The following is a 26,401-nucleotide window of genomic DNA, read 5'->3' as shown; positions in this document are numbered from 1 at the left end:
ACAAGATTTTCCATCTAAAGGGACCAGAATAATTATAATTGCAAAATTCTTCCTGAGGTTGTAGTGACCTATAATAAAACTATAAAGTGTAGTAATCAGATATTCTCATGATAATTCAAGAAATGGAGGAAAGAAAAAGGAATGCAACTTTGCAAGGTGGATTTGATTTTAGTATGTTGATACTAATATTGCTGCTTCTTCTGTTTCCTCTCACAGTGAGCCAAACTCATTTTGCTAAATGTAGGGTATGGCAATTCCCACCAAGAGTTCACAGGTATTCACAATCAGGAGATTTCCTATACGGAGGTATTGTTTTATTGACCAGCTTCTATACCAGGCAAATTGTCTTCAACCAAATTCCTCCTGAACCTGACCTATCTGAGATGTTGGTATTCTTATTTTTGCTTGTCCCCTGCTTATATTTTATATTTAGTAGGATCCAACATATAGGAAATATATCTAGCTATGACTATACAGCATTCCCCTTCCCTGCAGTCTGGAAAAAGGGAGCCGCTGGGGATAAAAATATGCTTTACAAAAAAGATTCTGCATTCAAGCTGTGACCTGTTTCTTTGGAAGGCAATTTTAACAACTCAAGCAAAATTTGTTTTTTTAAAAAACTTTTTTTTAAAAAAAACTTTTTTAAAAATAAAATACCACTATATAAAATTTTTCAAGGAGTGATCTTTGTAAATCTGGTTTGGAATGTTATTGTTGGTATTATGATTGTGATATATGTAAACTGTCAATTCAAATTAACATTAAGGATTAGAGAAAGTCCTAACATCTTACTGCGACATAACTTTCCCTTTACTGTACCCTTTTCTCACAGACTTTAGTAGTAAGTGGTTACATTAACTGACCATCATCACTAGAAGGTATAATATTTGATTCACATGTAATCCCCCAAATATGTCATTACTGTAAGGAAGCTCACTAAGGCAGTCATTTATATTCTCACTTCCATTCCACAAGAATGCATAGAAAGTTCTCTTTTCCTCACTTCATTTGTACTCGGATCTTTAAAAGGTGTCTGTTTTTCCATTTAATTAAATTAGTCACACTGCTCAGATAAAGATGGTCTCTTATCAGGAAAGGTTCAGTTTCAAGTATTACACAAAAAAAGAAAGAGTGCCTTCTTTATCAAAATCTTACAGTATTTTGATAAACAAGAAAAAGCTTACTCTAAAACACTATAATGCTGACACTATAATAATAAAGACAAAGTCTGTTGCATGCTGACACATGAATATATTATGAAATCTTTTTGCAGTGTAGTGACAGAGAATTATCAACACATCTTAGCTTTGGCCTTTGCTGTAAAGGAAATCAATGACAACCCTAGAATGCTACCCAACATTACATTGGGGTTCAATATTTTTGACAACTATTTGACTTCCAAGTGGACCTATCATGCTGCATTACAATTTCTCTCTTCAAAAAATGATCTTGTACCCAACTACAAGTGTGGCATCCAAGGTACTCTATTGGCAGTTACTGAGGATCTGACCTCTGAACGTTCCTATCTGAAACCCAATGTTTTGGGTATCTACAAAATTCCACAGGTAGGATGCAAATATGTAGAGAATAAGGTAGAAACTGTGTTAAAGATTTAATGCTAAGAAATACTAACAATTATGAAGGATAATAAACTTTAGAATATGTTTCCAATAATTAGGGAAGGATGAAGATGAGTATTAGGATGAGAAGAAGAAGAAGAAGAAGAAGAAGAAGAAGAAGAAGAAGAAGAAGAAGAAGAAGAAGAAGAAGATAGAAGATAGAAGATAGAAGATAGAAGATAGAAGATAGAAGATAGAAGATAGAAGATAGAAGATAGAAGATAGAAGATAGAAGATTGAAGAAAGAATATAAATGAATGCAGTAAAAGCTGAAGCCCCCAAGTCATCTACAGGGTTTCTGAACTCAATCACAATTAGAGGAGAAAGAGAAACTCTATCTACATACTGTATATCATATGTCTCCATCATGCCATAGCCACCAGCTTTGTTTTATATTAAAGATACTCCTATGTTATGGATTGAAATACTGTATTAGCTCAAAACTATCTTTTTCTGAGTGAAACCAGGAATTATTTCATTGTTTTTTTTTTACTTAAAACAATCCACTAAAATTTAGAAATTGGAAACTAAGATATCATATACTATTAAACTGCAATGATTGGAACAACTGAAAAAGTATTCAATCAGAAAAAAGATCTGGATTGTTTAAGTAGTAAAATTCCATTATTTTTGAAAAACATTTTTTATCTCTGTCTTTTCAGTTCATTTATGGCTCTGGAATGGTGGTAACAGAAAAGAACAATCTGCTTTACTATTATCAGATGATTCCAAATGTACTTTTTCAGTACAGAGGAATTATGAAATTACTCCAGCATTTCAACTGGAATTGGATTGCATTCTTTATTGCCAATGGGATGCATTTAGAGGGTGTCACAAATGTCATCATTCCAGAATTTTCAAAAAATGGTATCTGTACTGCAGAGGTATTTACATTTATCTTATGTTCTGATGTAAACTTCAGAAAATGTGCAGCAAAATTTTATTATCAAGTCATGAACAGCAAAGCCAATGTACTGGTTTTCAGTGGAGACATGGCATCCACAATCTTCTTAAGATGGTTGTTATCTTCTGTAGTTCAACGCATGATCAAGATCTCATCAGGAAAACCTAAAGGCCATGTTTGGGTTCTGACTGCTGGGATGGAGTTAAAGAGCCTCACTGGACATACTGATTGGCATATATTAGAATTCCATGGTACTTTTTCCTTTACAGCTCAGTCCAATGAAATCCAAGGATTCCAGCAATTTATCCAGGACAGAAATCCTTTGAATTCAAAAGGAGATGGTTTCATCAGAGATTTCTGGGCTAAGGCCTTTGACTGTCCATTCAAGGACTCTAGGTTTCATCATAAGAATGGGGATGCCTGCACAGGGATGGAAAAGTTAGAGAACCTCCCTGAGCATGTATTTCCAATGAGGATCTCTAGTGAAAGCTATAGCATTTACAATGCTGTTCATGCTGTGGCTCATGCCTTACATGCCATCTGTCTATCAGTTTCTAGATATAAGTCAATGGACAAAAGAGAGAAAATGAATCAGCAGCTCTGGCAGGTATGGTAATTAATTTAAATAGAGTTAATGCTTTAAATACTTTTGCTGTTGGTTTTAGCCAGATTTCAAGATGCATTAATTCTTTGAACCCAAAAAATTATTAAAAATCTGCAGTTGTGTCCTTGTGTGTCTTGTGTTGCTTCATTCCACTCTTTCATATAAATCTATGTCCTTAGGTATAACAAAAGTGTTGGACAAGTTGGAGACTAATCAGCTTTGTTTCTTGCTAGCTAACCAGAAAGCAGAAATCTCACACTATGTGGCCAGATCTGTGTCAAAGCTATTTTTGAACTTAAATAACTCTTGAAACTTTGATGATGTTGAGCTTTAACCAGGCTTCAATCTCTCGATATATTTTCTCTCCCATTTCTTTTCTACCCAATTCCCTCAATATTTCCAAACGTCTCCTTTTAAATACAGAAAAAAAACCATTCTATTTTTATATTTTTGTTATTTCTAACAAAAATTTTCAAGAAAGTCATGAGAGTTAGTCTAAGTAAGTGTTGTGTTAGATTACAATGCCTCTTTTAAAATGTTTACTACTTATGCCCTTTTATGGTTACTTGTCCTAGTTATCTGTAGATTTATATTGTTCATTGTAAAATTAATTGCAGTTATATAAGATTGTTTTGCATTTTAGTCCTGTTCTGTAATTTTAGGTTAATAATTTTATTGTTCCTTATTTTATTCTATCCATATGACTTTGCATTTTTATTTCTATTTTAGATATAATTGTTATATATTAGCTATTTGTCCTATGCTGGTCTATGACCAAATATTTTAATTTTATTATAGTGTTTTTGTTATCATTAATTCTGAAATAAAATTGATTGAAGTCCTGCCATGTATGTATTTCCATAAGATGACTAATATTTCAATTAACAAAGAAGAAAATCTATTTTGTGATGAGCAATTATGATGTGATTTTCTTAAGTAATATTTAAAGGAAAAACTCTGAGTGTAGGAGGGGTAAACCTAAATCATGTTATTTTTAAAACATATCTTTCTAGAATTTGGAAACAGATATAGCAAACACAAAAGACCCAAGGAGAAAAGTAGTAGCATGAAGCATGAATCACCATCTCTCAGCAAAGGGAGGAATGCAATGACAAGTCATTATTGCAGGAACAGTTGTGTTTCACCATGACTTTAAGACCAAAAAATAACTATACAGAAATTCACAGAAAGAATGGAGTGGAGAGGAATGGTGATATAAAAACAACTGGAGAATAAAGATTGTAGTATACATAAATACTTTAATATTAAAGATAGTCACCATTTCTTCTTTTTTGTTGTTGTAAAATTTTCATATTATAGTTTCAAAGACAAATTAATCTCAAGACAAAGCAACCTTCAAAAATTCAGAAAATTAAAGATACAAGAACATTTAAGAAAGAAAAGAAGTTAGTTGTGGTACTAAATGACAGCTTCTGAATTGTCCTTCATGGCAAAATTGAAGTCAGTGGAATCTCAGTCAATTTTTTTCTGTCTCTTTACAATACAGCTATCTTATTTCCTAAAATCATTATCATTTAACAACAGTGCTGGAGATAAAATTTCCTTTGACCAGAAGGGCTCTCTGGTTGCAGGATTTGACATCATAAATTGGGTCACATTCCCAAACCAATCTTTCACTGGAGTGAAAGTTGGAAGGTTGGATCCTTGGGCACCCCCACACAAACAACTTATCATTAAGGAGGAGAAAATAACATGGCACCGAGGATATAACCAAGTAGATAAAATATATTTTTATTATTATTTGTTGGGGGGTAAATTGTTATGTGATTCTTGATTATATTTACATCACTATTTTCAGTGAGTATAGCTTGAAATGCAAATGCTTCTTCATATTATTCCAGTTGAAATTGTTCATCCATCAATTCTTCATTCAATTTATATTGTTCCCCATGTCATGACTCTGGGTGTTATAAAATAAATATCAACTAAAGTGGGGGAAATCACATATTATAATTGGTAATTTAACCACTAAATGGTTTCCTCAATGCACATAGTGCTCAAGGACTGGACACATAGAGCTAGTTCTTTAAGCCCTTATGTAAGCATCCTGATTTTTGTAAGAGTGGTTCATATAAAGCTATAGCTGTATTTAAAAGATACATTTTCTGGGCCCTGCCAATCATCATTACGTGACCCAAACATGCCAATCTTGCACAATGAAAACATCCAAATGCTCTTTATTCCACATCTTGTTACAATAACACAGAGATTAAGTTTAATGATCCTGGGTGTCAGTGAAGAAAACCACTCTGTCCATGAACAATTGTCACATAATCCAAATGTGTACAAATACTCTTCTAACCATAGCTGCAATCTGTTATTTCAGCAGAAACCAAGAGTCTAAATGGATCCCTAGATTGTGTAGCAAGCCTTTCTGGGGTAATGCAATACCAGCTTATCTCCGAAGTAAAAAGGGAACAACCTTGACACCAAGATAGCCAAAGCTGCTCAGTTTTATTTGGGTAGAGCTGAAGCCTGCTGTGCCCTATCCTGGATTTGACCAGGATGTCCACTCAGAAAGCTTGAGGTAGAGATATACAGCTGGATATTATTAGCATACTAATGATATCTCACTGCAAACCAATGCAGTATGGATACCTCACCCAGTAACCTGATTAAGATTGATTGGAACTGATATGGAAGAACTCCAACTCCAGAATCTGCTCCAAATGTATACTGTGATTGTCAGTGTCAAAAACTGTTGAAATATTAAGAAGAGATAGGATGGATGCATTTATCAACCCTCTCTTACCAGAGATCATTAAAAAAATATGATCATCCTAAACTCTGGCCTCAGTCCTGATTAAAATGAACAGTGAAACTTTGCAATCTTTCAGGTTACAATGCAACTATTTTGTTCACAATCTTTCCTAAATGCTGGCAGAGCCACACTTTCCTTTAAAGAAAATTAACCACTGCCCAGAGCTGATGACATGTTCCCTCCAGGCAGTTTTTTCTTGTGGATGGGATTGGAGTGAGTAGTGCATCTCTTCAACTGCTTTATCTTGCTCAGCTGTTCTGTTAATCGTATAGCGTTATATCATCCAGAGGCTTCTGATGCGTCAGTCTCAACTACCCACCCATTGCAGGCAGCCATCGGGGCTTAGTCAAACCATAACAAACCAAAGGTCTCTCTAGAAATCAAGTGGGTCCATCCAACAACTTGTGTGGATTAAACTAGTAGATCCAGCCTAACTTTGGAGGGAGCGGTGGTGCCAGTAAATTCAGTAGGGAATGGTCTGACAGGGAAGAATTCAATATCTCTTCTGAATCCAGAATACCTTCAACATTAAAACTAGATCAATTGTATGTCAGCTATTATGTGCTAGTTATTGGACAACCTAGGAACTACCATGGCTCTCATGGCAGCCATTGAGTCTACAGCTATCTCAGACCCACTCTTAGGGAAGGTAAATTAAAAGTTTCTAAATCCATAAGCCTTTAGAATTCCCACTGCCAACCTGGATGCCAAATCAGTAGCAACAATTTAAATTAGTGATGGCTAACCTTTTTTGGCTTGGGTGCTTAAAGCATGCACATTTGTGCCCATACCCATAATTCAATCCCCCATGCATGTGTGCATGACCACTGCTGCCCCACCCCCATATATGCACACATGACCCCACCCCCACTACCCTGCCCTTTGCATGACCCCCCCCCCATGCACGATCCCCCCGCACTCCTGAAGCAGGAAATGCACCATTTCCAAATGTCAGGTAGACCTGGTAAGCTCGGTAGGCATAGTAGGCTCATTTTTCACCCTCTTCAGCTTTTGGAGGCTTTCCTGAAGCTTGGGGAGGGTGAAAATGTCCTCCCTCAGAGCCCTGGAGGCCTCTGGAAGCTGGAAACGGCCCATTTCCAAACTTCTAGTAAGCCCAGTAGGCCAGGTTTTTGCCCTCCCCAGGCTTTGGAAGCTTTCCTGAAGCCTGAAGAGGGCAAAAACAGCTTCCCCCCCCCCGGCCTTCCAAAGGCCTTTTGAAGGCTGAAAATCACTGGCCGGAATGCACATGGGCTCTGCAGTTGACCTAGGGCAATGGCTCGCATGTCTTCAGAGGTTTGCCATTATGGATCTATGTGGTCTTTAGGGGACAATATAATAAATGGGTACAACTTTGATACCCTCAAGTCTATCAGATGATCACTTGATTGTCAGATGGAAGGCTAAGTCAACTTTGAGTCTGGTGAGATTTAAACTGCAAAACTGCAGCTAGCAGACAGCTAAAGTATTTTGCAGTACTGCACTCTAAGCAATGCACAACCTTGGCTCATAATAGTAATAACTATTATATTTAGTAATTAAAAAACCCTCACTGCATGTCATATTCCAAGCATTAATAATTACAAGAAGATATAAATGCTTTAAATAAATTAATATCTTTGTAGATGATCTTATTTACCTTATACTGCCAACAGACAATACCTATCGCTTTGTGTAATGCCAATTGTCAGCCTGGTTATCACAAGGAAACAAAGGAAGGAGAACCGTTTTGTTGTTACAATTGTGTGCCTTGCCCAAATGAGTGGATTGCTAACAAAACAGGTAAGGTGGTATGTAAAATATATATAAAAAACTAAACTAAAAAATAATTCAATGTAACATGAAGATTTTTCCTATTATGATATGAATAATCACATCCTGGTTCTATGTATAGTATTTATGAGAATGCAGAAACAATACAATGGGAAGTAATGGGAAACATTTTTGCTTAATCAATTTAAATCTCCTCTTAATGGAGATTAAAGGAAAACTATTAATCTGAGTAATTCTATAGTAATGGTCCCAGGTTGTGTTCCCAACCGAGACTTTGGGCCCCACTTCAAGCAAAATGTAGTAGGGAAACTTCACTCAGTTTCACATAGTGTTCCATTTACACACTTATTTCAATCTTAATGCCCAGAAATGCTAACTTATTCTTTTACTGCCAATTAGGGGATTCAAAATCTCATTACAGGTTCTGCCACAACTACTACACCCATAGAACTTATATATAAATGGCACTTTAAAAATATTATTTTTTTCTTATTAATTTTCTAAACATTTCCAGATATGGCTGACTGTTTCAAATGCCCAGAAAATCAATATGCAAACCAGGAACAAAACATATGCATTCCAAAGATTTTAAGCTGCTTGTATTATGAAGAACCATTAGGTATCAGCATAGCAAGTTGCACAATCTTCCTGTCTGCTATCACAGTCCTGATCTTGAAGACATTTTGGAAGCATCACAACACTCACATTGTGAAAGCAAATAATCGAGACCTTTCTTACATTCTTCTCATCTCACTTCTGCTCTGTTTTCTTTGCTCATTGCTGTTCCTTGGCAGACCACTAACAATAACATGTCTCCTCCGCCAAACTACCTTTGGGGTCATTTTCACCATGGCAATTTCTTGTGTGTTGGCAAAAACCCTTATTGTAGTTTTGGCTTTCATGGCCACAAAGCCAGGATCCAAGATGAAGAAGTGGACAGGGAAACGACTGGCCAGCTTCATTGTTGTTTCTTGCACTTTTCCTCAAGTAGGCATCTGTGTTGTGTGGCTCACAACATCTCCCCCCTTCCCAGATAGTGATATGCTTTTGATGAGTGAAGAAGTTGTCCTTCAGTGTAATGAGTCATCACCCATCATGTTCTATCTTGTTTTGAGCTACCTGGGATTACTAGCCATTGCCAGCTTCACTGTAGCTTTCTTTGCCCGGAAGTTGCCAGACACTTTTAATGAAGCCAAATTCATCACTTTCAGCATGTTGGTTTTCTGCAGTGTGTGGTTGACCTTTGTTCCAACTTATTTGAGCACCAAAGGAAAATATATGGTCACTGTGGAGATCTTCTCCATCTTAACTTCCAGTGCCGGATTGCTGGGTTGCATCTTTGTTCCCAAATGCTACATTATTCTGTTGAGACCTGAGCTGAACAAAAGAGAGCATTTAGTCAGCAGGAAAACATGAAGATGTCAATTTTGCAGTGGAACTTTGTAGAAGTTGAATCATGTCTCTTTCCAGAAGTGATATGAAAGATACTTAAGTGATTTAGTTATAGATTTCCATGATCAAAGTTCTTGTTTTTTTAAATTTCACTCTTTACTCTTTTTATTAAATTTCCCTAGTTATAATTGTAATCTTTCTCCTTTACAGTACCTAAGTTTTATTTTGATATAATCACTATAAAATCTGGTTGTGATAGCTATGTTTACAAAGTAACAAACAGTCCTGGAATTTCAATCATTTTCCTATATAATTAAATATTAGATCTTGGATTCTACTGTAGCATTCTAATCACTGTACATGGTTATGCCTTGTTTAATATCCCCTACTTAATAAAAATAAAATAGTAGTCAAACTTGGCTTATCTTATCGCAATGTCTTTGTCAGAGTTCTGACCAATGATCTAATAAAATTGAGAGCCGCAAATCATTTAGCAAGAAAAATCCAGTTGTTTCTTAGGAGCGCCATGTTGGCAATAGCTAGGTGAAGCTATCTCTGCTCCTGTTTCTCCCTCCCCCCCAAAGTGTGTCATTAGTCACATTCCCTAATGAAGCAATTTTGTGGGTCTAGAAGTCATACTTTCAGCCATTGTGGGCTCTCTGTGGAGATGGCCTTGACTTCGGCTGGCTAGGGTGTCTTATTTTGACTTAGGTGTGAATTCCTTGGTGCAGCTGCAAGGAAAAATTCCCATCCTCCTGCCTATGGCAACTTGGGAGCAAGTGAATCCTATGATCATGGACTCATGGAGTGGTGGTCTCAGGGTCAACCCAACCACATATTTTAAGAGGCTGCTGTGGAATACTGGGTGTATTCTCCCAGCAGTCAGGGCAGTTTCAGTTGCACCATGACCATCTTGATAGTCTTTACTATGGGGAATGGCCCCATGAACTTAGGTTCCAGCTTCTTTTTGAGAAGCTTTAGCCTTAAGTATTTTGTAGGTAAATAGACCTTCTTGCCCACTTGGAACAGGTATTGTGGGGCTTGGGACTCGTTGTTTATAGGTCTGTATTGCTTTAGCTAGCATTTTCTTGAAATTTTCCCATGCCACTTTTAGCATTGACAGCCAGTAAGTCAAACTGACTGAGGTGGGGGATTCCCAGCATTGGGATGAAGTCCAAACTGCTTAGTACCTTGAAAGGGGTTAACCCCATGCTACTATGAACTGCATTATTGTAAGCAACCTCTGTGAATGCAGAAGGTCTGCCCAATTGGACTGTTAATAGTTCACATAGCACTTCAGGTACTGTTCTACCATGGCATTTAATATCTCTGCCCTGCTATTGGTGCTCAGATGAAAAGCTGAGCTAGGCTTCAGGGAGACCAAATAGACCACAAGAACTCCCTCCAGAACTTAGCCATGAATTGGATTCCTCTGTCCAAGATGATTCCGTGCAGTACTCCATGCAAGTGGTAGATGTGCTTCCGGAAGAGTTTGGCAAGCTGGTGGCTGAGTATAGTCTGCTGTAGGGTATGAAGTGCACCTGCTTGGAGACTAAGTCAATCACAATCCAAATCACTGTGTTTCTCTACTCTTTGGCAACTCAAGTATAAAGTCCATTGCAATTTCCTCACATGGTCTCATTGTTCTGGCATCTGTTGTAGAAAACTTGGCGGCTCTTCCTGGTCTCCTTTTCTTTTCTTTCTTTCTTTCTTTTTTTTTAATGTAGTAATTCCATTTTCCATTAAACAGTGTGTCAACTGAGTACAAATATCTTTGTGCAGTAATAATCAACCTGTATAACAATATTCATTACATTGATATTAATTCTTTAACCTTACGATACTAATATTGAATATAATAAACTTATTTACTTCTTTCTCTTAACATATTTTCCCATTAGAATATAATAGTAATATTAAGCATAATAATCCTAACAGTTGGATCATAACTTTCAACTCTGTCTGCATCATGCTCATTTTCTCTTGCTGTAACATGGCATTCAATGTCCTCTGACCTGATGGACTAGATGTTGCTGCTTCTGATGCTGAAGATGGTGCAGATCATGTTTTCCTCATTTTGAAGTACATTGATATTAATAATCCACAAAAAGTAGAGGGTAAATTTATTAATTGTAATCCAAGGGAAAGACAAAAATGTAAGTTGTAATCCAAAGGTTGACAGAATTTTGGTCCAAACCTTCTTGTTGTATTTTTCAGGTTCTTCAAACCCTAATCTTTTCTTATTATAAAAAAAATGATAAATTGGTAAATTAAAATCCTTATAGATCCACCAAACCTCATAATTCAACCATCAATTGTTCTGTATTCACAGAGTTCAAAAAAACAAAAAAAGGCATTTTGTTGTTCTCCACTTCCATTTTGCTTTATCACTTGCGTTCCAAGAGCTGCACTGTTTAAAAATAGAAAATCTCAGTGTCTTTCTACTTATAGAACAAAGGATGTTTATCTAGCAGTCCATTTTTATCTTCAGTTTCTCAAGATTATGCATTTCCCCCCTTTCTCACTTACACCTCCCAGCTTTCACTTCTGCCTTTAGGCGGCACTGTGGCTCTACTTCTTTCTTTTTCTTCCTACTTTGGTATAATATACTCCAAGTTTTATAAAAATTTTTAAAAAAAGATTTGTAAGTCCAAGTTTTATAGTATCCAATAGCTTCTAAATTAATCAATATTATACTTTGTGGTACCCAGTCCAACTTCCTAGTTGCAAAGTTTTTTTTTTCCACTTTTTTTAAAAAAAACATTATTTGATTTTATTACCTGTTCTAGAAATGGCTCTTAGGCTTTCCTTGCTGCTTTTCTTGGGAGGTGGAATAAAAATAGCTCCACCTCTTCCTTTTTAGGTCCCACTTTCACCCAGATGTTTTCCAAGGGTGCTCTTTCTTCTGTGAAAGTTAAAAAAGTTAAAAATTAAACATCTCTCACCCAAATACTCACTCTATTCTTCAACTTTCCATGCTTCTTTTCCATTTGGCTGTTTCAGCTTTGGTCTGGCATGCAATGATTGTCTTTATCTTCCTGTCAAGTTTGAGAGCCTTCACCAGATCAATCCGGGAGATTGCAGGCTCCTGAGATCAGTGGTGTGCTCTCTTCATTCATCATCCCTTTGAGGTGTTTTAGGCCTGGCAGTTTGGATTTTGGCAGGATCCTATGGAGCCCTATGAGACATGTTGTGTCACTGTAATGTCAGCTCTGCCTGGTCTCCTTTTCATAGTGGCACAGATGGTGCAGCTTTTTACATAACTGTCTACATATGTCTTCTTTCATTCTGGGCCACCAGAATTGTCTCCTCACTAGGTGTAAGTTTTTTAGGAACCCAAAGTGGCCTGTCAATTGACACCATGGCTTCTCTGGTTGAGGTCCATAGGGCCTCAGGGATGTAGAGTTTCACACCTTTCCATGCTAGTCTCTCCATTTTTGTCAAAATGTGTTGGTTATCATGGAACCAGGTGTCTTCTTCAGTTCAGTTTGAGTTTCACAGTTAAATCATGTGCACATCAGTCTTGACAGTTACAGCATTGTTGGTGGATGATCACTTGGACTGTGGTTTGGGTAAAGGGGATGATGACACCTACTACCTGTCAGGGTTCCACATAATACTCCTAACAAAAGAAGGCTCTGAAGTTGAGTTTCCTCAAAGTTCCATTTTATTAGATATGTCATATTGGCACATCTGGAAAAACCTAAATCTGAAAGTTTCCAGGTTATCCCTACCCAAACAAAGTCCTTGACCATCACCCACATGTCCATCACATGATCCAATCAAGCACCATTCCAACTGGAGATGCCTCCCAGTCATGCCACTCCAGGTGCAGGACAAGATGTCCTTGACTCTCTGAGAAAGGAAACTTATTTTGACTATATCTACCCTAGTCCATAAAATCCTCCTTCCCAGTTTCCTACAATAAATGTACCAGGCCTGAAAGCCCAATGCAAAATATGGATTCCATGCCTAACACTACCTCCTCCTGCTCACATTTGAATTTATTGAAGTATTGAGCCCAACAGATTTGTTTTCGCTGGGTCCTTAGGGCTCCAAAATCTTACGGTCAGTCCAGACCTCAAATGGTTTCTCCCCCCTTCCAAAAGGTTGTGATAGTTTAGTAGTGCCCATCTTATCACACTATCCACTGTCTTCTTTTCCAACACTGTCCACTGTCTTTCCATATCATTGAGTTTGCAGGAGGTATAGGAACAAGACTGTAGTTTTCCCTGGCAATTTCTTTGGAGTAAAATGGCTCCTACCACCACATTGCTGGCATCAGCTTGGATGATGAAGGGTTATTCAGGATTGGGATGTTTCAGTACAGATTTGGACTAGGAGCTGCTCCAGCCAGGGCTATAGCTTTCCCATGATTCTTCTGAATTCAAGGATGTGTTCTTTAATGCTTTAAATTCTGAAACTCATCCTCTACATATTGATCCTCCTCCATGTTCTCGAATTAACAGCAGGGAGGCTCTTCTCCTATGGAGGGCTGCTAGCCATTCATTTGCTTCTCCCTCTAATCCCATGGCTATGGAATTCACCATGGCTCTATGTGATAGGTAAAGATGCCCATAATGATCAAAATAGACTTCTCCAGAGACAAGGAATTATTCATTGATTTATATGACTGTTCCAAGAGATTAATTCAGAGTATAACATTGGGCAGCATAAGCATGCATAAATTCTTTTCAATTTAAGAATGTCATCCAGTGGGACCTAGGCATACTCCTATGCTAAAGCAACTGACAGAGGGAAGAGTTAAGGTGGCTGCTGAATCTCTATCAGTTCTCCTTGCTTTATTGCATTGTTCTAAATCGGGGGGTGGGGGATCAAACTCAACGCCCATGGGCCAGATCCAGATGGCAGGGTGCTTAGATCTGGCCCAAAGGGCCAGGCTGGAAACAGCAAAGGACTGACCCAGAGTGCCTCTGCTATCAAAAATCGAACTTGGCCCCCTAGGCCCTGTTTTCAGCCATGATGGCCTCCTGCAAACCTCTTCCAGCAAAAACAGAGCTGGGGGGACATGTGTTGCCTGCCTGGACTCTGTTTTTACTGGCAGAGGGCTGTAGGAGGCAATCCAGGCCAAAAATGGGGTTGGGTTCTGTTTTTGCTGCCAGAGAGCTATCAAAAGAAACTAAAAATGAATCAAACAGAGAAATGTTTTCCTTTTGCATTTGAGCATGCAGAAAGGAGCAGGAAAGGAGAAAGTGAATGAGGAAAGACAAAGAAAAAGAAAGGAAGATGGGAAGAGAGCAAGGAAGGAAAAATAAAGAAAGAAGGGAAGAAGATTATAAGGAGAGGGATATCTGAGGAAAGTCCTGTCTTAGCCCTAGGTCACCTGACATGAGACCTATGTCATTGCCATGACCATAGCCAGACCCACCATGGCCACACACCTGGCCATACCCCATTCCACCTTAGCCCCCATGCCCTCCCAGGTCAAACATGTCCCCCAGGTCAAACACAGTCCTAATGTGGTCTCAATGAAACCAAGTTTGACACCCCTGTTCTAGATGCAAATTACACATGTTTATTTTAGCTGATTCTGCTTTCAGGAGCAAATAATTAATGGGGAGTGATGGAGTTACCCGTAACATTTTAAAAAAATATTATGCTGAAAATCACCATAGTATTAATAGAAGAAATTATTTTTATCTCAGGCTTGAACTTCGGCATCTTTGAATTACTTACTTGGATAACAAAACATGGAACACCCTACAAGGAAACCATGAAGTTGAGAGAGTACCAAGGATACCTAAAATTAATATGGTAATGCATCTCAAGCACCAGTAATGATCATTCAAAACAATGTTTGTACTCTGGGACACAGGCATTAAACTAGAAAAATATCATCTCCCCTTTCATATAGTCAAGTTCATATTTTCAAAACATATCGAACTAATTATTGCCAATGGAATGATTTCTGAAACAAACTGCTCTGTCATCTACATGATTCCTTTGTTATGGTCATGTTTATTCAGAATGTTTTTAAAATATAACTTAGCTTCCACTTTAAATTACTACATTTTACATAGTAGCATAAAAATCATAATGATGATGGAGGAACATATTTCCTTTTCATTGATTATTAGAGTAGTTGATTTAGAAGGAATGTGATCCCTGATTATTTTTTTCAAATTCTTTCAATCCATTGCCTATTCGTAGATCTTATAAAATACATTTTCCTTCTTTTATAAGGTCAGCTTACAAACATTCAATCAGGAAGTGCAGTCAACAATTCTTTGGTAAAATGGACAAGTATCATTTACAGTTTGGGAGGAAATATTTTATTATAGGAGGCAATGAGACAGCAGGTAGCAGGTAAGGAAGCAAGGAAGCAGGAAGGCAGGTAGTGAGAGTATTCACTAGGGAAGCAGGTTAATGATGTAAAAAGATGCTGGGGACATTGGAATTCTTGGGCATGCAAAAGTTCTCCATCATTTTTTACTGAAATCCCTAAACTGCATTGACACAAATATGGTACTTTTCCTTGCCACTAATTATATATCAAAGATAAACAAAGTAGAAAATTGAAATTGGGATGTTATGAATGGTTAAAATAGATATAAGGTTTCTATACTGTTATTACTGATACCTGCAATTCAGTCATGCCACAGGGAATACAAGTTTCAATTCCAAAATGACCAGAATAATTTCTACATGCGAAATCATCTCTAGATAATATTAAAACTGCTGTAAGAGACTCTTACAATAATTCAAGGAATGGGAGAAGACAGGAATCTAGCTTTGCAGGACATATTTGAATTCACAATATTGACATTAATATTTCTGTTGCTTCTGTTTCCTCACACAGTAAGCCAAATTCAAGTTGCAAAATGTAGGGTATGGCATTCCCCACCAAGAGTTCATAGATATTCACAGTCAGGAGAGTTCATTTATGGAGGTATCACTTCCTTGTCTATCGTCAGTGGCAACAAACTGGATTTCAACCAACTTCCACTTGAACCTGACTTATCTGAGGTGTTGGTATTCCTTCCTTACTTTTACTCTTCTCCACTTATATTTCATACTTGGTAAAACAAACTTCTTACACAATTATCTTTGAGTCCAGTTGACTGCCTACTTAAATCCTTGAAATTTTTTAGCAAGATTTTCACTAGTTGCTTCCCACTGTATTCTTGTTAGTGCCAAAAGAGTATGACTAGCTCAAAGTCAACTACTTGATTCATTCCTAATAATACACTAAAATCATGGTCTCCCTATTTCAAAGTTCTGCAAACACCACATCAAACTGCCTCTCTGAATATATATGCTTGAGATTACTGTCAATTTATTTGCCTTCTGAAGGAAGTTAATATATACTCTGTCCCCCTCCTATTTTCCCAACTGATGCCAATGTTTTATTATATTTACAATGTCTGTTTGGAAATTAAATGATTAATTTAGTATGAAATGGTTTTAAATTGTGGACTTGTGAACAAACATATTTAGATGCAGATCTTGTCATGATTCTATTGTTATTCACAAAATTTCCAATGGGATGAGATACCTTGATGTGTGTTAATGAACATTTTGCATTTATCAAATACATTTTGACAATATTGTAAGAAATTGACTGCTTGCATTAATTTCATTTAAAATTTCCATGACTTTATAGCTATCTCTCAAATAGTTTTAACTCTCTTTTAGTTTTTTCTTATTATAAAGATCAAAAGCATCTGCCTACCATCACTAAAAAGTGATCTATTCAACTCAAAGAAAAATCCCACCCCAAATACCTTAGCTTAGAAAGGCAGTCCGTGAGAGTCTCACTTATGTTCCAAAAATGATACTTTTGCATCTTTTACCCTTATAATTTGAAGAGTTGTAATAAAGAAAAAATGTTATTGAAGCAAACCTGGGTTAGCCCAACTACGCTTACTAGGAGAGATAGTTGGTCAAACATTAGGAAATAAAAGAGAATATTTGTAGCCCAGATTTCAAATGTGGGTTGCTTGGTGCTCTCTAAACTTGCTTATTTTCTTGCAGACATTTTATTACCCAAGCATTGATGATGTAGCTAGTCTGAGTAATGAAATATCTACAAAAAAGCAATCAAGCTCAGAATGTTGAAATACCAACATATTTGGAAATTTTATTCTCAAATACACTGCATATTGAAGAACAATGATCTTTTTAATCAATATCCAACAATTCTTTAATGAACCAGAAAATGTTATAATGAAAAAATATTTAAAAAATGACAATACAATAATGAAATCTCAAATGCTAAAAACATCTAATGAAAACTTTTTTACAGAATAATGACAGAGAATTACCAGCAAATCTTAGCTTTGGCCTTTGCTGTAAAGGAAATCAATGAAAATCCTAGGATGTTACTAAACATTACACTTGGATTCAATATTTATGACATATATTTAAGTTCCAAATGGAACTATCATGCTGCACTACAATTTCTCTCTTCGAAAAATAACCTTGTGCCCAACTACAAATGTGGCATCCAGGATACTCTCTTGGCAGTAACTGAAGATCTGACTTCTGAACGCTCCTATCGGAAACCCAATATTTTGGGCATATACAAGATTTCACAGGTGGGATATTTATCACAGATAGATAATGCATGAGGGCTTTTTAAAAAGATTTTTATTAACAAACATGTAAAATACACACACACAAAAATTAGACGTACACCACATTTATACAATACAATACGAATAGGAACTTCCTGTTCTTTATAATAGCAATCATCAATCGATACCGCTCACCTTATATTATTTCCCCTTCTATTGTATTTCATTTGGATTTCACTATTCTTAACCCTCTTATTTTACTCATAACTATTATTTTTTGAGTTTTGTTATATTTCTTCATTGATTTTTGTTTCTTTCCTCCATCCACCTATACCATTTATCCCATATCTTCTTTTCCCTGGATTTCTTTAGTTAGTTTGTCCATTTCGGCACAATCCATAACCTTTCTTATTTCATCTTCGCTTGGAATTAATTTGTTTTTTTCATTTCTGGGCAAAGGCAATCCTTGCCGCCGTAATTATATGTAGTATTAAATACTGGATTTCTTTTTTGTATTTCGCAGACATAATTCCTAATAAAAAAAACTTCAGGTTTCCATTCTATTTTAACCCCTGTTATTGCCTCCAGCCAATTTTTGATCCTTTTCCAAAAAAAATTAGCCTCCTCACAGGTCCACCATAAATGGTAATATGTTCCGTGTATTTATTTGCATTCCCAACATTTTGGGAAGGTATTTGTTAAGATTTTAGCTAACCTTGTTGGTGCCAGGTGCCATCTGTAAAACATTATGTACTGGTTTTCCTTGTATGCAACTGATAGTGTCATTTTTTAATTTATTCCCCAAAATTTTTCCCATTTGTCAAACTCAATATTATAGCCAAAGTTCTGTGCCCATTTTATCATTTGTTCTTTCACAATTTCCTCTTCCATTTTATACTTCAGGAGGAATTTATATATTCTCCCTATCATTTTTCTATCTGAGCTTTGAATACTTTTATCCAATTGATGTGGTTCTGTTTCTATGTCATGCAATTTAATATCTTTATTGTATTTAATTTTGATTTGGAGGTAAGTTAGCCAGTCAACTTTCATGTTCTGATCTGCCAATTCTTCAACTGTTTTTAAATTTAAATCTCTGTATTTTAGGATTTTGTTCAAATCTGTAAAATTTGGGTGAGTCATCCTTTCTGTTTGTGATAGCCAATTTGGGATTTTGACATAGTGGAATTTTTTTTATTTTGAGCCATTTTTGCAGTAACGCTCTTCTGATTAAATGATTTTGAAAGTATTTGTGCATTTTATTTTTATCATCCCATAGAAATGTATGCCAACCTGCTTGCAAATCATGGCCTTCTAAGGTCAAAATTCTTTTATTCTTTATCCAGTCCTTCACCAATGTTATTGTTACTATTGATGCATATAAATCCCAATTTGGTAATGCTAAGACTCCCCTGCCAAATGAACCTAGAGGTTATTTTATTTAATTCTTGAAATATTTTTTTACATGGATTAATAGGTGCGGCTTGCAACAGGAATAGGATTCTTGGTAAGATATTAATTTTAATTGTCACTCTACATCCCATGAGTGATAACTGAATATTTTTCCAATTTACTAAATCTTTCTTTATTTGTATCACTAATTTACTATGATTATCGTCTTTAATTGTGGAACATTTTGCCGACACCCAGACCACCAAGTACTTCACTTTTTAGTATTTTCATTCTGGTTGCTACTTCCAGTTCCTCTTCTTGCTTTTTTGTCATGTTCTTGGTTATCATTTTTGTTTTGTTTTTATTGATCTTCAGTTCTGCCCTTCGCCATATTCTTCTAATTTTTGAATTAATTTCAAGCTGGATTCTAATGGGTCCTCTAGAACAAATACTAAATCATTGGCATAGGCTTGGGCCTTATATTCTTCATTTTTGAGTCTTACACCTTTCATTCCCTGGTCTTTCCAAATTTCATTTAGTAAAATTTCCAAAGTTAATATAAACAGCAAAGGAGAGAAGGGACATCCCTGTCTGACTCCTTGTTTTATTTCAATCTTTTCTGTTAGATCTCCATTCATCAGAACTTTGGCTGTCTGAGTGTTATAAAATCCTTCTATGATTTTTATAAATTTTTCTCCGAATTTCATCTCATCCAATAGTGCTATTATAAATTTCCAGATTATGTTGTCAAATGCTTTTTGTGCATCAAGGAAAACCAGTACTATTTGCTTTTCTGGATACACCTCGTAATACACTATTATGTCTAGGATGACTCTTGTATTATTTTTAATGTGTCTGTGGGGTAAAAATTCATTTTGGTCCGGATGTATTCATTCATTTAAAATCTGTTTAATTCTTCCTGCCATAATTGCTGCAAATATTTTATAATCTGAGTTTAATAATGAAATTGGCCTGGAATTTTGAATTTCTTGTATATTGGTTTCTTCTTTTGGGATTAGCGATATTATTGCTTCTGTCCATGATTCAGGTATCTTGGCTTTTCCTAAAACTTCATTAAACATTTCCACTCCTAGCTCTTCCAATATTATTTTTGTTTTCAGGAATAATTCCACTTCAGCTTACGTTATTAGCCTGTTTATTGCCTCCCTTGTTCTTTTGAGATTGGTGTTACCTTTTCTGTGTTTAAATAATGTTTTATTTTAATTTCCTCCATACTATCTTGCACGTATAGTTTTGCAAAGTATTTGTGAATAATATACTTCTTTCTTCCACTTTGTATTGAATTCTTCCCTCATCTTTTAATTGATATAACATCCTTTTTTCTCTTCTTCATTCTTCAATCTGTATGCCAGCCATCGTCCAGGTTTGTTGGCTTGTTCAAAGTAATTCTGTCTGACTGCTTTAATTTTCTGTGTTAATTCCTTTTGCGTTATTAAGTTGATCTTATGTTTTATCATCTCTATTTTTTTCTTTTTTAATTTTATTCTTTGAATCTTTCTGTAGTTCTTCTTCAGCTTCCCTAAGTTCTTTTGGCATGCCTTCTTGTTTGCTCTTTTTGTTTTCTAGTTTTTCTCACCATGTAGGCAATCATAAGGCCTCTTGTGTATGCTTTCATGGTATCCCAGGGATTTTGAATTGAGGTGTCTTCTTTTTTATTTATTGTAAAGAATAGTTTTAATTCTTTCTCCAGAATCTGAGTGTATTCTATTTCATTTACAATATTTGAATTCATCATCCATCTTTTTCTTCTTCTTTGACCTTTCCATCTTAATTTTATTGGATTATGCATGAGGGCTTTTTTATGCCTATAGATATTCATCATGGCTGCTATTGAAAGAAAAAGAAGGAAGAGGAGGATGGAATGGAAGACAAGGATAGGGAAATGGTTGTATTCATTGGACAATCAAAGTGATCCCCGAGAGTTTAAAGTCTACTACAGTTCTATCTGTACATTTTGTATGGCTCTATCAAAGCCATAGTCTCAGCATTTCAGAATGTTAAAAAAGGCAGTGCTTAGTTTTTATTTAATTTTATTACCAGTTGCAGGACACCTATGTCACATTGAAACAACAGAAGAGATGCAGATGAAATAACATGTGGACTCAAATATATTTTAATGATCTTAAACTGCATTCCTAAATCAGTAATCTTTAAAATGGAAAATTGCAGTGATTTTTAATCCCAGAAATAATTGTTTTACTTTGCTTTGTTTCACTTTGCATTCCTTTATCTAAGATACTTATACACTAACAGAAAGATATTTTGCTCAAAATTGTATTTCACTGTCTGCTATTTTACTTAAAAATAGAAATGAATTTCATTTTTCCCACTTAAAAACCAATTTGTTAAAATTTGGAAATTAAACAACAGGAAAAAGTTTTTTAGTGGAAAGATAAAGATATCCTAGGGCAATAGGTTTCATTTAGGAGTTCATTTATTATTGAAGTTCCATGATTGTAATAAATACAAAAAAATCAATGAAAAATTATATAAATGAATAAATCCCACTTTCTATGCCTTATTGAAATAGTGGACCTTCATGACCTTTTGAAAAACAATATTTCTTATCTGAATGTCTTTTCAGTTCATCTATGGCTCTGCAATGGTGGTGACAGAAAAGGATCATCTTCCTCACTACTATCAGATGACTCCAAATCTACTTCATCAATATAGAGGGATTATGAAATTACTGCAGCATTTCAACTGGATTTGGATCACATTCTTTATTGCCAATGGGATGCATTTAGAGACTGTTATGAATGTCATCATTCCAGAATTTGCAAAAAATGGTATCTGTACTGCAAAGGTACATACATTCGTTTTGTGTCATGGTGAAAACCGCATGAAATGTATAAAAAAATGTTACTATGAAGTCATGAACAGCAAAGCCAAGGTGCTGATTTTCAGTGGAGATCTGAGTACCATGATGCTATTGAGATGGTTGCTATCTTTTAAATTTGGGCAAATTATAGAAAAAACTAAAGGCCATGTTTGGCTTCTAACCGTTGGGATGGAGCTGAAAAACATCATTGCACCCACTGCGAGGCCAATACTTGAATTCCATGGTTCATTTTCCTTTACAGTCCATTCTGATGAAATCCAGGGATTCCAGCAATTTCTCCAGAACAGAAACCCTTTGAATTCAGAAGGGGATGGTTTTATCAGAAATTTCTGGGCTCGGACATTTGACTGTACATTCCAGGACTCTAGGTTCCATCGTAAGAATATGGATGCCTGCACAGGGATGGAAAGACTGGAGAACCTTCCTGAGCATGTCTTTCCCATGAGAATCACAGGCCAAAGCTATAGCAATTACAATGCTGTTTATGCTGCGGCTCATGCCTTACATGCCATCTATGCATCAATATCCAGACAAAAGGCAATGGATGAAAGGGAAAAAAGGAAGCATCTAAATCAGCAGCTCTGGCAGGTAATGACCCAAAAATTATATTAAAAAAAGAATGATATGTGGTACTTTTGATTTGGCAGAATTTCAGTATCTTTTCGTCCTAACCAGTATAGTCAATAAGAACCTATTGTTCATTTTACAGGTAATCAATATTGTATTCTTGTTGGTTAATGTTTCATTACCATCATGAATTCATTTCCACAAAAAAGTTGAAATTGCAGTTAAAAAAGAATGAAGAACACCAAGCTATGCAACACAATAGTCATCATATAAGATATAAAGACTACTGTAGTTTAAAAGTTGTACGATGATCATGAATTTAAAAACCATAGTATTTCACTCATATTTGGTGTTTTATGAAAATTCTGATGTTTTGGTTTCAAACCAAAAGATAACAAATTTCAAGATAAAACAATTTAAAATGTGACCAGAAAAATAATGATGAAAGAAAGTTTTACAAATAAAGGAATCCTATTTGATGCTGAAATGACAGTTTTGATGTCAGGTGACCTTCCTTTACATTGTCTCTAAATCCAGAACTGGATCCAGCAAAACCTCATTAACTTTTGCCTTTTTATTTCCCATTTCAGCTTTCTAATCTGCTAAAAACATTATCATTTAATAACAGTGCTGGAGATAAAATTTCCTTTGATCAGGAGGGCTCTCTACTTGCAGGAATTGACATCATTAATTGGATCACATTCCCAAATGAATCTTTTATTGGACTGAAAGTTGGAAGGGTGGATCCACGGGCACCTCCACACCAACAATTTATCATTAAGGAAGAGGAGATCGCATGGCATCATGGATTTAACCAGGTAAATAATATCTTATTATCATGAGTGGAAGGACTTCAGCAACTTGATTTTTTCCCCACTGACCTTCATGCCATTAATACCAGTGAACTTAGTCTGCAATACATTCCCTTCCTCGGAGGATTCCAATACGAGTTCTTCCAGAGAATGTCATGTATTCCTGATCAGAGTTCTCTGGATTTCCTTCATTGTGCAGCCTGTTGAGGGAACCCAAGAAGAGACTTCAGAAAATGTAATCAATTTTTTTAAAGTCAGTATTGGCCATAAACAATGTGTTATGTTATACAACACTAAGAGATCTCTCTTGATTATTTAGATCTCCATGATCAGAATTTTCATTTTGTGAAAACACAATTTTGAAATGCTGATAATAATGTAGGGATTTTGGGATTGACACTTTTTCTGAAACTGTAGTAATCACAACTAAGCAATTACTAAACTATTAAGGAATATTTTGTTATTTTATCTGAAATAAAGTTTCAGTAAGAGTCCTAGTACATAAAATCTTGAAAATGTCTGTGCATGCCATTCTGTACTCAAACATTAATATTTCTGAGACAAAATCTTTGAGGCTGATCCGTTTCATCTTGTCTTGCCAACAGACACAACCTATCTCTGTGTGTAATGCCAATTGTCAGCCTGGTTATCAGAAAGAAACAAAAGAGGGAGAACCATTTTGTTGTTACAATTGTGTGCCTTGTCCGAAAGGGTGGATATCTAACAAAACAGGTGAGATAGTAGCTAAAACAAAGGATCTAACAACACAACTACAACAAATTGCTTTTACTAGTTTTTACTAGCCTTTTAACCCTTGCTTAACTCTGCTCAAGTGCTCATAAAGATAGTCTAAAGGAGGCATGTGGTTCTCTCACCTCCCCCTGCAGTTAAGCACTAAGCAGAGTCATCCACTGTGACTCTGGCAGCAACTACCTCTGCCTTTTTCCTTTTAATTTTTTTTCTTTTCATTATGACGGTGGTGAGGCCCTGCCTCCCCTGCCTCCCCTGACTGCACATCCCTGAATAACCACAACTTATTTGTCTATACAGTGTTCAAAATGTGTGTTGAGAAAATGAGATATAAAACATGTCAGACCTGCTCCTCTCACGTCCATTAGGAAAAATAGTCTCTTGACTCTGTTCTTTTACTAAGGTTTGCTGGTTGCAGAAAAGTCAGGCTAGAACTATATTTTCCTTATGAAAGATTATATGCTTTCCCCTCTTAGCAGCCTCCCACCAAGATCAGGTCTTTTAGCCAATGAAGAGCCACATGGCCAATGAAGACTTTTCACCTTGTTTCCCAGTTTTGCATCTACTGGAATGTATTATTCATTCCTTCATTCTGCTTGGCCAATGGATATCGTTCACAGTATTATTCATAAATATTATGATATGCTTTATTGTCCTTGTACTTTAGAATCGTTTCATTTTTTTAAAGAAAAACATTCTTTACAGCTACATATCCATGCATATCTGAAATAACGTAAGCACACAAAAAATTACTATATGATGCATAAAAGAATGCCTAAATTTGTCATTTTGCTGCATGCTACAATTTATAGGCTTTTATATTATGTCAGATCAATCAAATTGTCACATAAAAAGGGATGTTCTTTGTTCATTTTAAGGTGTCATTCATCCAGTAACAGGTCATCTGTTACATCCTTTCCAATTTGCCTATATTTTTAGAAATGTCATTAAAGATTCCACTGCTGGTACTATACAGCTATCACAAATAATTAAAAACTGATACATTATTACTTTTCCCCTTTTAATTTTGTGAACTTTTGCAGATATGGACAATTGTTTCAAATGCCCACAAGATCAATATGCAAACAAGCAACAGAATGGATGCATTCCTAAAGTCATTAGCTATTTGTCCTATGAAGAACCTCTGGTTATGATCATTGTTACTTGTACAGTCTTGTTATCTGCTACTACTGTTCAGATTTTGAAGATATTTTGGAAGCATCACAATACTTACATAGTGAAAGCAAACAATCGTGACCTGTCTTACCTTCTTCTCATCTCACTTCTGCTCTGTTTTCTTTGCTCAATGCTCTTTCTTGGCAAACCACTAACAACAACCTGTTTCCTCTCCCAAACTACTTTTGGGGTCATTTTCACCATGGCAGTTTCTTGTGTGTTGTCCAAAACCATTATTGTAGTTTTGGCATTCATGGCCACAAAGCCAGGATCCAAGATGAAGAAGTGGACAGGGAAAAGACTGGCAAGCTTCATTGTTATTTCTTGCACTTTTCCTCAAGTAGGCATCTGTGTTGTGTGGCTCACAACATCTCCCCCCTTCCCAGATCACGATATGCATTCGATGAGTGAAGAAGTTGTCCTTCAATGTAATGAGTCATCACCCCATCATGTTCTATCTTGTTTTGAGCTACCTGGGATTACTGGCCATTGCAAGCTTCACTGTAGCTTTCTTTGCCCGGAAGTTACCAGGCAGTTTTAATGAAGCCAAATTCATCACTTTCAGCATGTTGGTGTTTTGCAGTGTGTGGTTGACTTTTGTTCCAACTTACCTGAGCACCAAAGGAAAATATATGGTCATTGTGGAGATCTTTTCTATTTTAACCTCCAGTGCTGGATTGTTGGGGTGCATCTTTGCTCCCAAATGCTACATTATTCTATTGCGACCTGAACTTAACAAAAAAGAGCATTTAATCAGCAAAACAAACTGAAGATGTCAGTTTTACATTAATATTACTAGAAGAGGGTTTGAGTGACATTTAAGTGATATAGATTTGTATATTCATGAACTAAGTTCTCTTTCTCTCTCTCTCTTTGTCTCTCTTTTCTCTCTCTCTCTCTTTTTCCTCCCTCCCTCCCCTTCTCCTTCCCTCCTTTCCTGTTATATATCTTTTATATTTTAAACTCAGTGCTGATTTTCTGTAATACACATATAGTGGCCATCGTCCAAATTCCTTTGAAAATGTAACATAGTTTCATTACATTTTATGGAGCACACAGTATACAGCATGTTCAATAAAGGGGAGCATGCCTGGGAAAAAGCAGAGCCAGGGTTCAAAGACATGGTCTTCAGAATGAATCTGTAAAGTGTGTTTTGCAATAGTCCAAATATGGGGTGTCCAAGGCATCTCAGAGTAATTAAAAATGTCTCCTTAACTTTTCCCTTTGATGAAA

At 36.0% G+C, this 26,401-nt stretch overlaps 1 protein-coding gene and 1 pseudogene across 1 annotated transcript; both read left to right on the top strand.

Moving 5' to 3' along the window:
* Positions 1 to 247: 247 nt before the first annotated feature.
* Positions 248 to 9,095, top strand: LOC116521313 (vomeronasal type-2 receptor 26-like). The gene is made up of 6 exons (XM_032235997.1): positions 248 to 306; positions 1,274 to 1,565; positions 2,282 to 3,130; positions 4,635 to 4,862; positions 7,562 to 7,688; positions 8,194 to 9,095. Exons 1-6 carry the CDS (start codon positions 248 to 250, stop codon positions 9,093 to 9,095), a joined length of 2,457 nt encoding a protein of 818 aa, XP_032091888.1.
* An 8,246-nt stretch (positions 9,096 to 17,341) lies between these two features.
* LOC116521312 lies at positions 17,342 to 25,938 on the top strand (annotated as a pseudogene).
* The last annotated feature ends 463 nt before the right edge of the window (positions 25,939 to 26,401 follow it).

The sequence above is a fragment of the Thamnophis elegans genome, chromosome Z (genome assembly GCF_009769535.1).
Source record: "Thamnophis elegans isolate rThaEle1 chromosome Z, rThaEle1.pri, whole genome shotgun sequence".
Taxonomy (NCBI): Eukaryota; Metazoa; Chordata; class Lepidosauria; order Squamata; family Colubridae; genus Thamnophis; species Thamnophis elegans.
The sequence above is the reverse complement of the archived record's forward strand: the minus strand, read 5'-3'. Positions and strand labels throughout refer to the sequence as shown.

What these genes read in the sequence shown, in the direction of transcription:
- LOC116521313 (XM_032235997.1), top strand. Translation starts at nt 248, where the DNA reads ATGGCAATTCCCACCAAGAGTTCACAGGTATTCACAATCAGGAGATTT. An exon ending in TGAATCAGCAGCTCTGGCAG is followed by an intron (nt 3,131 to 4,634) that starts GTATGGTAATTA and finishes TTTACAATACAG; the next exon opens with CTATCTTATTTCCTAAAATC. An exon ending in GGCACCGAGGATATAACCAA is followed by an intron (nt 4,863 to 7,561) that starts GTAGATAAAATA and finishes TACTGCCAACAG; the next exon opens with ACAATACCTATCGCTTTGTG.